The sequence below is a fragment of the Mastacembelus armatus genome, chromosome 14 (assembly GCF_900324485.2).
Source record: "Mastacembelus armatus chromosome 14, fMasArm1.2, whole genome shotgun sequence".
Lineage (NCBI taxonomy): Eukaryota > Metazoa > Chordata > Actinopteri > Synbranchiformes > Mastacembelidae > Mastacembelus > Mastacembelus armatus.
Genome location: NC_046646.1, coordinates 5583563 through 5596004, shown reverse-complemented (window position 1 = coordinate 5596004; position 12442 = coordinate 5583563). Strand labels below are relative to the sequence as shown.

Here is a 12442-nt window from a genome sequence, read left to right as displayed (position 1 = left end):
TTCTTTGAGTAGTTATTTGGTGATGAGCGCTCAACTGGGCAGTTAGAAGTCTGATACTTTTTGAACCCCCACCCCTCAGTTCCCCATCAGTGTAGAAATGCATTCTGGGAAGGAATCTGCAATATTATCCTGTTCTGCTTTCTGTCTGCAGTACATGGGGAATATTAGAGCTCAGGGAATTGGAGATGCGTAAAGTGGGTAGGAAGGTTTTTTTTACTGCCACAGTGGCTACTATTACAAGTGTTTAGATATGATCTGAGAGAGTAGTGGTCCCCTGCTGCTCTTATATTCTCTCTCCCCCCACCACACACTTTTCCTCCACCTGCTCAGTTCATTATTAAATCTGGGAATTGTCCCCATAACTCAATACACCAGACTACAGCATTATATGACCATTTGTGAGCAGGGAGAAGGGTGATTACGACGCAGGGCAGTGAATGGACGTTAAAAGCATATTGATTTGTCTGTAATGTCGTCATAGATCAGAGATTTATGGCAATATATAAGTGCAGCTACATACTCAGTAGCCTTCCGCCTATGGTGCAGGAAATGGAGTCCTTAGTATGACTGATGAGATAAAGACAGCACTCTCAACCACATTTACTCCCTCTTCTTGTACCTCCCCCAAACTACCGTTTCCCACCCCCCTCCTCAGAATGCTCTCACCCTGCGGCTGCTGTGACTAGTCCTCAGTGGCTCCATATCTTTGTTTTGGCTTTTCATTCCAGCACAGAGGCAGAAAAGCCCTCCTTTGTGGGCTGAGATTGGTCAGAGTGGGTGCATTTGGCCTCACTGATCTCTGCTCTGCTAGAAAAAGATGTCTGACAAGTTGGCCAGAGATCATTGCCATACAGTGATGCTACAAGTGTGAAAGGAAAATGGAGTTTCTCAATGGCTGCACACCTAGCTACTAATAAAAACCAGTGAGCATTATATATATTAATCAAACAGTCAAACAGTAGAGTTTAGGTAAACCATGCCAAGAATTTTTTGTCATTTAGTGACAGCGATGAAAGAAGACATGACATCCATGCTTCAACTACAGATATATAAGAGGTATTAAGGCTTCCTGCTTCTGAAGAGTGCACACGCTTTTCTTGCCCCTGCTTCTGTCAGCTTTACTTTGCTTTCATTCCTTTTTATCCAATGATTTTATAATACACTTTTTAACATCATTTTACCCTCTTTTAACTGGATTTGAAATTTTAGTGAGGATTTTACTTTTGCTTTTCACAACAAATCTGGCCTATTGAGCGTCTACAGCCACGGATCATTTATTTATTTACTTTTTTTAAATTTTTCAGGAATTTCTGCCTTTAATGATAGGACAGTGGAAAGAGAGACAGGAAATCAGATGACATGCAGGTCGTTTGTGACAGCCGGCTCGGGCGTCGAATCGGCGTCCCCTGCGTTCGTGGACGGGCACGCTACCGCTACACCACCAACGGCCCCCTATCGTTTATTTTTAAACATGTCTGGAAAAGAAAACACATTGTGCCAAAACCGCCAGATATATCTTCAGGAAATCAGTGTGTTACAAACAAAGATTCTCGCTCTGGAATCTGAGAATCACACTCCTGTTCAGACCCAGTGATAAAAAGGAAAAACCTACTGTCAGTGCTATGTTGAGCAAAATGCTACTCTGAACCTGGATGATATAGTGTCTTTCCCAAAACTTTCCAAATTGGGAATTGATCAAAATGAAGCCACCTGGCATATACTTGGTGCCAAGCCAAAACGTCACAGAATTAGAAAGAAGAATGCTGGCACCCCAGGAGCATATGTAGCATTGTCAAACATACAGCTCAGTAACCTGTCTGACCTAAATTCTAATGAGCAAGAAATGTCTGCTGTGACTGAGAAACAAGCACAAAAAAGTAATAATTTTAAAAACGGGAGCCATGGAACTAGTCAGAGAGCCAGAGACAAAGAGTCTGTGCCAAATGTGAAGGACAGAGATATCCTACTGCTTGGAGATGGTGCTAATATAAACAACAGCAGAATTATTACATGCAGCTACCCAAGTGCCATGGTCACTGATATAGCAGCTCTCCTCACCCAGGTATCTCAAAACACCAAGGAGTCAAACAGCTGATCCTGCATGTGGGTGCAGTGGACACTGGAAAAGGAGAATCAGAAGTTTTAGCCCTCAGGGGCCGACGAATGTGCCGTTTTGTGGCATCTTCTCCTGATAACACTGAAATAAACTTAAATTGCTCCATCAATTTTGATCATACAGACAAGAGCAATATACCATTCGAATCTGTAAAGGGTCTAGTTTTATTTGTATACACTCATAATAACAACCAAACGCTGGGCTTTGTAAAATAAAGAAAGCAGACAGGGTGTGCTCACTGTCTTCTCTATCTATCTGTCATCTCTCTTCACAGACACGGAAATAAAACAACCAGAATCTCAGCAAATACTTGTCTTATAAAAATAAGAATTATATGGCTAGAAAGCTTGAAATGCTTTCTTTTAAATGAAACAATTTAAGTCGAAAACAAATCATCTCTTTTTATTTAATCTGTATGAACGTAAGGAGAAGTACGTTTTCTCCTGTCTCACCTCATTACAGCTAATTTGATCCCGCCTTGCACTGAGCTGCGGTGTGGGGTGAACCAGATAAATATGTGCACGTCCCAGAGAAATGACATAAAACGTCAAGCTTCATCATAGAATTTACTCACTTTTTCTGTGCGTTTGGATGATGGCACACTATGTGGGTGAAGAAGTGCTTCGTATATTCCAGACAGAGACAAATAGTTTACTTTCTCCTCAGAGGAAAAACACGACTCAAATGACAAACGTTTGGCTCCGCATTGTATTGTATTATATTGCACGAATCCCCTCTCAGCCACATTGACTGAAAGGCTCATTATGCGGGTCTTTGAGTGGGTCTTTTGTCTTATCAGGTAAATCACATGACTATTCATCCTGAGACACACCTTCATGCATATGTCCTTTCTAAACAAAAAGTGTCTTAGAAAATTTAAATCAGTGTATTGTTTTCTGTGAATGAGTGAACAAGATGATTTTCACATCATTGTAAAGCAAACACTTTACACTACAAGATGCATTTCTCAAAAGTGAACCAATTTTCTGTTTTGCCTTATTTCAGTGACTTAAAAATTGTAGTTTTTCACTAACCATAAACACTCTTCTTTTTCTCAAAAACACAATCATATATAAACTTGCTGCTCACATATTATTGTAGCCCAGTTTGTGCTGATTACAGTGTTATTAGACTTTAGCCATTAATATGTTTAAAAGCAAAAGAAAAAGCATAAATGTCAGGGCATGTCAAAACTTGTCCAGGACCCCAAAACACCCTCAGACCCCAGAGGGTTAAAACAGGACCTCTCTAAATTTTTAGAGAAACTTGACAAACTGAAAATTCAGTCATTTGTCAGTGGACCTCTTCCAAACATCGACAGGAAGATTAATAAATTCAGTCAGCTGCTTGCATTGAACACATGGCTGTCCAAGACCTGTGATACAAGAGGAGTGCATTTCATTGATAATTTCAACTTGTTTTGGCAACATGACGACCTGCTCAAGGCAAAGGGCCCATACTAACGGATAACTTCCTCCACCCTCTGAGGCACCAGACTGGGTCTGGATGGCCGTCTGAACAGCCAAGGGCTCCTCTGAGAGAAGAGAGGAGTGTTGAAAGCACTCAGACCTCACCAGCAATGGGCCCCTCACCAGCCAAGGATCCCTCCTCGACAGCACTTTCATTGGTGCCACCTCCACTGCCCTGGGCACCCCCAGTTGTATCCACACCCTCTACAGACTCGTCATTGTCCATTCCATCCCCACCTTGACCAATGGGATTTCCAAATCATTTGGAAATCTTGGTGAAATCAGGAATCATCATGGTGTCCCTTACTCCTGACCAGGCAAGGTCACAGGTATTATCATCACCAGTGAATTCATACCCCAGCAAACACCACCCCCTTTGCCACCCAGGAACACGACCTCTGTCCCTCGATCAATTAAAACTCCACCAGCTCTACCACCTCGGCCAACACCTACACCTGTCCTTCATCAGAGCACTTGCAGTGCTCAATGTCAGATCTTTACATAACAAATCATTTTTAATCAATAACTTTCTTTCTTCTTACAATATTGATTTTATGTTTTTAACAGAAACTTGGTTAGATAGCAGGACAGGAAATGCAGTTCTTATTGAATCCACCCCACCTAATTTTACATTTCTATCAGAAACTGTTATGAGTTGGTGGTGTGTAGGAGAGGAGGAGGAGAGGTAGGACCCAAATGCAGAACACAAAAAGGATTTATTCCTCCTGGGATCACCAGGGCATAGGGAAAAATACAAAAAGAACAGCCGAATGAAACAGGAAACAAAGAATCACCTAATGAAACAGGAAACAGAGAATATCCGAATAAAACGGGAACAACACTAGCGTACACACAACCTAGGTCACACAACATTTGCAATGCTTCCACAAAAATAAAGGGAAGCCGGGAATCTAAATAGCAAGGAGGAACAAAAGGCAATTAACCACAGGTGAAACAAATTAACTCAATTTGAAGCTGCTGGAGACCAGTGCAGGGGAAAAAGGAAGTCTTTTCAAAGTAAAAGGTCCTCGGCAGGAAGTCCCAAAGGGGAACCATGACAGAAACACGAGAAAACAAAAAGGGTGGGGGTGCCCATGCCTTTAGGTATAATATGGTTACCCACAGGCTGTCATTTGGGGAGTTTTCATAATTTGAGTATGTATCTTTTAAAATGGAGCTAAAATCATCTCCCTCTGTACTCTATATAATCATTTACAAACCTTCCCAAGGTTGTCAAAATTGTATTGATGAATTTACTAAGATGCTTTCAGTTGTCTTCACAGAGTTTGACTGTTTGGTTATTACAGGTGATTTTAATGTTCACGTTGATAAGGTCAAAGGCCAAAGAACTTTCTGCTGTCCTTTAAACCTAAGTCCTTAGTCAGCATGTTAGTGAGCCGACCCATACCAGAGGTCGCACTCTGGACCTTGTCATTACTAAGGGTGTTAACATTTCAAATGTCACTGTGACTGATGTTGCTTTGTCTGATCATTTTTGTGTATTTTTTGATTTGTCCATAATTCCCAAAGATGCAGCTGGACCTAGACTTGTTCAGAAAAGACACATAAATGATAACACCAGGACACTGTTTATGGAGATGATTTGGTTTGAAGATACTACTTGCTCTCATGTTGAAGATTTGTTGAATTCATATAGTTCAAATGTTGATGTCATGGATGTGATTGTTCCTGTTAAAGATAAAGTGATCAGGAACAGGCAAAAGCCACCGTGGAGAAATGATGACTCGGTCAGGGCACAGAAAAGGGGAGTGCCAGAAGGCTGAACGAAAATGGCGTAAATCAAAGCTCCAGGTTCATTATGACATTTCTAAGCAGATGATGTGCATGTTCAATGAAACTCTACGTAGAAAGAGAGAAATGTATATTTCTGAAATCATCAACAACAGCAGTAACAACTCACATGTCCTGTTTGCTACAGTGAGTAGATTAACAAATCCTCCATCTCCATTCCCATTGGAACTAATTTCATCATCTAAAAGCAATGACTTTGCATTATTTTTAATGGCAAGGTTCAGGGTATTAAACTGGGTATTATACAAGCAATAAACTGCACAACACATAACTCTGCAGCCATCCAGCAGACACATTTTATACCTGTCAGTGACAAAACAGTTGAAGAGATTATCTCCAGTCTGAGTTCATCCACCTGCTGCCTCGATGTTTTACCCACTAGATTTCTGAGCTAAGCAGTTTGTTACCACAACTCACTCAATTAGTTAATAATTCATTACAGTCTGGAACATTTCCAAGGGCCCTGAAAATTGTCAAGCCTCATCAAGCCTCCCTGAAGCAGAGCAGTCTTGATGCTACGGTACTGAACAAGTACTGGCCCATATCAAACCTGCCTTTTTTAGGCAAAATCTTTGAAAAAGTTGTTTACCAACAACTTACTGACTTTCTCATGTTAAACATCTGCTTTGACGATTTTCAGTCAGGTTTTAGGCCCCATCACAGCACTGAGACTGCACTCATCAAGGTGACAAATGACATTCGTCTGAACATCAACGCTGGCAGAGTCTCTGTCTTAGTACTGCTGGATCTCAGTTCTGCGTTTGACACAGTGGGCCATGTGATCTTGTTACAAAGGTTAGAGGACTGGATAGGCATCTCTGGTACTGCCCTTAAATGGTTTAAGTCTTATCTTGAAGACAGGAAGTACTTAATTGAAATTGGTAACTGTGTTACAGGGGTCCATCTTGGGACCCATTTTGTTCAATCAAGCTAATACGCAGCAATAATGTGTCCTACCATAACTATGCAGGTGACACTCAGATTTACATATCCCTCACAGCAAGTGAATATGGACCAGTCGACTCACTGTGTCACTGCATTGAACAGACTGTGTGGATGCAAACTTTCTCCAAATAAACAGTGACAAGACTGAAATAATCATCTTTGGGCCTCAGAAACAAAGAGAAAGTGTCCGCAGTCACCTTGAGTCTCTTTCTCTAAAATTTTAAAATCAAGTTAGAAATCTAGGGGTAATCATGGACTCAGACTTGAATTTTAACAGCCACATTAAATCGATAACATCGTCAGCATTTTATCATCTCAGAAACATTACCAGAATCAAAGGGATCACGTCTAACCCAGACTTGGAGAGACTCATCCATGCATTTATCTCTAGCAGGTTAGATTACTGTAACAGTCTGCTCACGGGGCTCTCAAAACAAGCTGTAAGGCAGCTGCAGTACATTCAGAACGTTGCTGCTTAGGTCCTGACCAGAACCAGGAAGTACAACCACATTACTCCTGTTCTCAGATCTCTGCACTGGCTTCCTGTCGCTCAGAGAATAGACTTGTGTATAAGTCTCTTCATGGCTCAGCACCACAGTACATCTCTGACATGTTGATGCCATATGAACCATCTCGAACTCTGATAAGAACATCAGGGACAGGCCTTCTGCTCGTGCCCAGAGTCAGGAATAAACATGGAGAAGCAGTGATTCAGTTTTATGCAGCTAAAATCTGGAATAGTCCTCCTGATGATGTTAGACAAGCCTCATCTCTGGCAATGTTTAAGTCCAAGACAAAAACTTTTCTTTTTAGCTTGGCATATGACAACTGAAAGTGTTTTTTCTAAAGTATCTTATCTGCACTCATTTTCCTTTAATTTTATTTCAAGTTTTTTTACTAATTGATGTTTCCTGTTTTGATTTTTGCATATGTACTTTTACCTTGTCTTGTATTTCTGTAAAGCTCTTTGAAGTACTCTGTGTATAAATTGTGCTGTACAAATAAACTTGCCTTTGCCATTTTCTCACTGTATGCCTGTGACCTCTTTGCCACACACAGAGATAACAGTAAACAAATCTGGGGCAGTGGAAGCCAAGCGCTGATGTTCAGTGACAGGCTTTGAGCGAGGGCGGCAGAGGGGGTTATGGGTGATGAGAGGGCCAGGGAGGACTCCTGTCTGTGACAGTTAAAGCAGCTGGGCCTCAGAGCCAAGCACAGGGTCAGAGCCAGGACATGCTGGTGGGCTCACCCACATAGTGCCTGTCAGAAAGTTGACGTAGGGCCCGTTGTCAGCCCCCTCTTACAGGCCCTGAGGAACCATCAGGCCCTATTTTCACATAACAGTCTCGTCAGATAAAGCCAGCTGCAAGTTAAACAGGCCTAGCAGTTTCCAACTGCTGTTGTCAACCAGCCCAAGGTGGTTTTACTAGATGGGCTCACTGTGAGGCTGATGTGATGTAGAGGCTGGTAGGGACATAATTAGTAACGCTTAATGTGGTCTAGTGTTTGGAAATGGCACCTCCTAAGGCTATACAACAGCGCCTGTATAAAGTCGACAGAAAGTCTTCAACTTGTTCATTTTAACTGCTGAGTTGTGTAGCTCCCCAGCACTTTAATAGCCCTAGTATATAGACCTCTGAAGATAGCATAAAGGAGATATTCAAAGTGTAGTCAGTGGAAACCAAGGGGATTGACAGTGCCGCAGGAAATAGACAATTTATTATCAGCAACACAGCCTAGGTAGCAAATTATCTATAAAACTTTCATGGTTCTCCCTCAGTGGCAAGCAGCCATAAAACTTCCTAAATGAGGGACTTGTTAATTTACTTGTTAAAGCAAATTAAAAATTTATAAGCGCTTTTAGGTAAATGAGATCCTCTTTCATTGCTGCCCTAGTGGGATTCTCCCTGCCAGATCCTGAGAGGACAGGTTAGCTGTTCTGAAAGCCGCAGAAGAACAATAAAAGCCGTTAAAGTGTTCCAGGTTTTATTACCACCGAGTTCCGCCGCTGCTGTTGTGCGTAACTAAGGGAAACCAGGAGCTGATGGCTACAGAATCCCACTGAGGCTAGTACAGAAAACTGAGCCCAGTTCTCTCTCTCTCTTTTTTTTTTTCTTTTCGTGAGATGAAGGATGGGGGTGGGGGTGGAGTTGCAGGGGCAGGCTGGTAGTGTATGGCTTTCTTTAAAAAGACCTTTGTGGTTAGAAATGTTAGCAGGCCTACTTTTGTGCTTGATTGCATTGAGTCTGTAGTGCAGCCCTTGAGAATAGGTCAGTACACTTGTAAAATTCCACTACAGCAATGGTGAGCACTTTTCAGTAAGTGAGTAAATAAATCAGTCCACACGTTTGAGACAGTGTTGCTAATAGCTGTTTTGGTGTACTTTGAAGGGAACATTTAAATTAGAAATTAAGTTTTCATTTCAAACTCCGTTATCATTTCACTCTAATCTGGTATTGTATTGCGTATGCGTAATGTGTAATTTTTTGTTAAATTCTATTAACCCCATAAATGCCATTAAAAACAGTATGAAATGAAATGAAAATAATCTATATTGATTTTGTATTTTGGGCAGCACGGTGGCTTAGTGGTTAGTACTGTTGTCTCACAGCAAGTAAGCTCCAGATTTGAAACCCAGTAGGGGCCTTTCCGTGAGGAGTTTGCATGTTCTCCCCGTGCTTGTCTGGGTTTTAGGAAGTAGGAATAGGCGGTTATAGATGATGGATGGATGGATTTTATATTTTTTTGATGAAACTTTTGAACCTTTTGAACAGTAGGGCAGGCTTTACTGTGGCAGACAACTCAAGATAAATATTTGTCAATTATACAAGACATTCATCACCTTTTGCATTTAATGTAACAGCTCCAGTAATGCTGCATTGAGGCCATCTGTAAATCTTAAATAGATATTCTGAAAAGCTAGGTTCTTTAGCTACTTCTGTTGTACAGTGCATTAGGACTAAATGAGACTCAAAAGTCAGCCAGGTGAGTAATTATAGTGTGAATATATAGTAGGATATATGAGAAGAACCTCGTTTTGGTTTAGGCAGTCAAGAAATAGCAATCTACTGACACATTATTGGTAATCTATTCCAAACTATCAAGGTCTAATTGGGAAGTACTTATTAGAGCAGAGCATATTTCTGAGTTTTGAATTCTTCATTAAACATTTTTCTTACAATAAAATTTGTAGGACTGACTTATGGAAAAAAAACAAACATAAAGAGACTTGTCTTTTAAAATTTCTCCATTGGACCTTTAAATATTGACAAGTGACTGGTAACACACAGCTTGTGTGAGAAAGGTAGAGGTTCAGTGTGTGCTTTATCTCCACTGGCACTACAACACTTTGTTTTTCTGTTGGTTAATATGATCTTAAGCTTTCACACTGGATTATAATAATTTGAGGGGATGATTTGTTGTCACCACTGGATTGTCCAAATAACATGATTCAGTAACAGTTTGAATAGCTCTTAGTAACATAAGTACACCCCTTTTTGTTTTTTCAAAGAATGATTTATAACAAATGTTAAATGATCTCTCAGACTTTTGGTCTGAAGCGTTACATGCTGAGTATTCGGCTGCTCTTCCAAAGCATCACGCTGACTGCTGATTGAAAACAGTTGTTGATTCTCTACTTCAGTAAATTTGGACTAGTAAGAGAGACAAGGGGGGAAAAAAAAAAAACTTTATTCCCTAACATAGAACAGACTGAAGGAAAACAAGACCTCACTGTGTGGAAATTAATGTCAGATGCACTTACCAGTAGTTTAAATGTTTCATTAGATGCTAATGTCTTGCTGTGTCTTTAATTGTTGTGAAATTAGCCTCTGGAATATTACAACCATCTGTTTGTTATCTTCCTGCAGGGCCAGTTCTTACCCAGGCTGTGCAGATACAGTAAGGTCATTAAAGAAATGCATCTGTATGCCTCAACCTGCATCTTAATTGATGACTTTATGTTACAGGACACAAGTCTGGGGAATCTGCACACACATATCTCATCTCTCTCTCCAGGAGGTGCTGTACCTCCATTACAGGAGGTAAATTTGAAGAAAACTTAAAAAGGCAATAAAAATATAGGGAATGATTCTGATACTTTAACAAGTGGGAGTGATCAGATCAGTGCTGTTACAGCAGAGGTTACAGAGACAACCCCAGCACCCACACACACATGGGCTTCTCATTAAGATTTATCATCAGACAGCAGGTCATTAAATTTCAGCTTCACTTTTTGATGGCACTGACCACCAGTATTCCCTCCATTTGCTCAAGACATCTATTAATGACATCATAAAATGAAATGAATCTATCATCTGAACCTCAGAAAGGGTAGAGGGGATGAAAAAATACACAATTCTCTGAAGTAATTTAAGGGAGCTCAAGGGGAAATTAAAGGGAACAAGCTGAGGGATACGTTTTCAAATAGCTGTGTAATCAGGTCTCGAGCTATGTAATAGCCCTGAAAGATGAGCCGCTCTTTATTGGAACATCTTTATTAGACATGTTCTTCCAACATTACACACAGCTGACTGTGTGCAAGATGTTTGATTTCATGGAGAACTTTCCCACTGATAAGCTAGAACACAGACGTGAGTATGTGGTTTCACTGCTACAGTCAGTTTGATACCACATTGATTAATAAAAGACAAATCTCTACGTTTCTTCCATTGATTATACTTTTGTAAGCTTATCATATATGAGTTTGGTTCTTGGCAGCAAATATTTGATGCAGGACTCAGCAGCAGTTTTCAATAAGGTCTGCGTATTTCCCTGTGTGCACATTCATAAATGCATGAGTATCCTGGCACACACTGGCCAATGTTGTCAGCAGGGACACTGGCAGGTTAATAAATATTATAGGTGAACATGTTTTGATGAAGGAGCTGCAGACAGGGGTGTAAACAGCATCCCTCGCTCTTTCTTCAAGGATCAGTTCACAAGCCAGGCTGGATGAGATATTACTCCTCTTTTCTCTCCCAAAAAATGTAAACTCCTTTCAGACAAACTGGCATTTACAGGAAAGAAAATGTGCCCTGCTTTTTACGAGAATAAAATGCGTTGGAGGTAATTAGTGCTATCACAGCGCAGGACATTAGTGTGCATGTGTCTGTGTACATGCCACATTTGGTTCTTGTGTGATCTCCCCTCCCTAGTCTCAGTATTGCCTGACCACATAGGCATAGAGACCCATGCACACATGTTTAAACATTTAGGCACATGTGCACAGAGTCAAGCAGGCCCATAAGGCATTCCCAGTGCTTGGATGCTCTTATCACGTTCAGCACCCTGGCAAACCCCGTGCCTTCCACCCATCATGGAGTTCTCCCAAAGAATAGTATTCCTTTCACACCACTAATGGCTACAGAAAAGGGAACATTTTAATTTTAATTATCTGCTCAACTCAAGGGCTCCTTTTATATTCCCCACCACTCTTTCATTGCATTAAGTGATGGCTGAAAAGGAATATTAAAGGAAATACAGAAAAAAACATATTGTGTTATTGCTCTCTGTCTTTCCTCCAAAACAACAGAAACAGGGGAAAAGTGAGTGCTGTCACATTGTTCTCCAGTGTCTTTATGTGTGCAGCACCACGCTCTGCTTTTCCTCTTAAGTGGCAGAACAGCCATTTGCTGCACTGTCCCATAAAACCAGCTTTGTATGTGTTTTGAAATGAAACTTGCAGCGTTTGTCTGGTCTGGAAGGAACATCATGGGCGCTTCAGAGGACATCAAATGCAGACTCACACAGGGACTACAGACCCCACCTCCTTCGACCCAGCTTCACACTCCCAAGAGTCTTTTATTGTTCACCAGAATTTGAAGGGCCTCAGATGCTCTTGGATTGGCACATCCTCTTTATTCTTGTCATTTTGCTGCATCTCAAAGTGTCTAGAGGATGACACTTGCTGAGCTTCTGCTGCCTCAGCATGTGGTGTCTGCTTGGATAGGAGGATGGCTCCATTTGAAGGTTCTGGAGGGGTCTTTGTCCCTGTTCTCTATTTCATGGGCCGAGAAGAGTTTCATACTGTGAGATCAGATGGCGTCTATCATTGGCAGGCAGAGTGATGGACGATGAATAGGCTCAGAAACATGACAGA

General features: G+C 41.1%; 1 protein-coding gene across 14 annotated transcripts in view; it reads left to right on the top strand.

Moving 5' to 3' along the window:
- Positions 1 to 12442, top strand: part of auts2a (activator of transcription and developmental regulator AUTS2 a) — a 310505-nt gene that overhangs the window by 135921 nt on the left and 162142 nt on the right. For 10 of the 14 annotated variants that reach the window (XM_026328449.1, XM_026328445.1, XM_026328453.1 and 7 more), the window contains one exon: positions 10311 to 10385. The exons of the other annotated variants lie outside the window; for them this stretch is intronic. In XM_026328449.1, coding sequence (XP_026184234.1) covers positions 10311 to 10385 — 75 coding nt within the window. The remainder of the gene's footprint in view (positions 1 to 10310; positions 10386 to 12442) is intronic. 14 annotated transcript variants of the gene reach the window in all.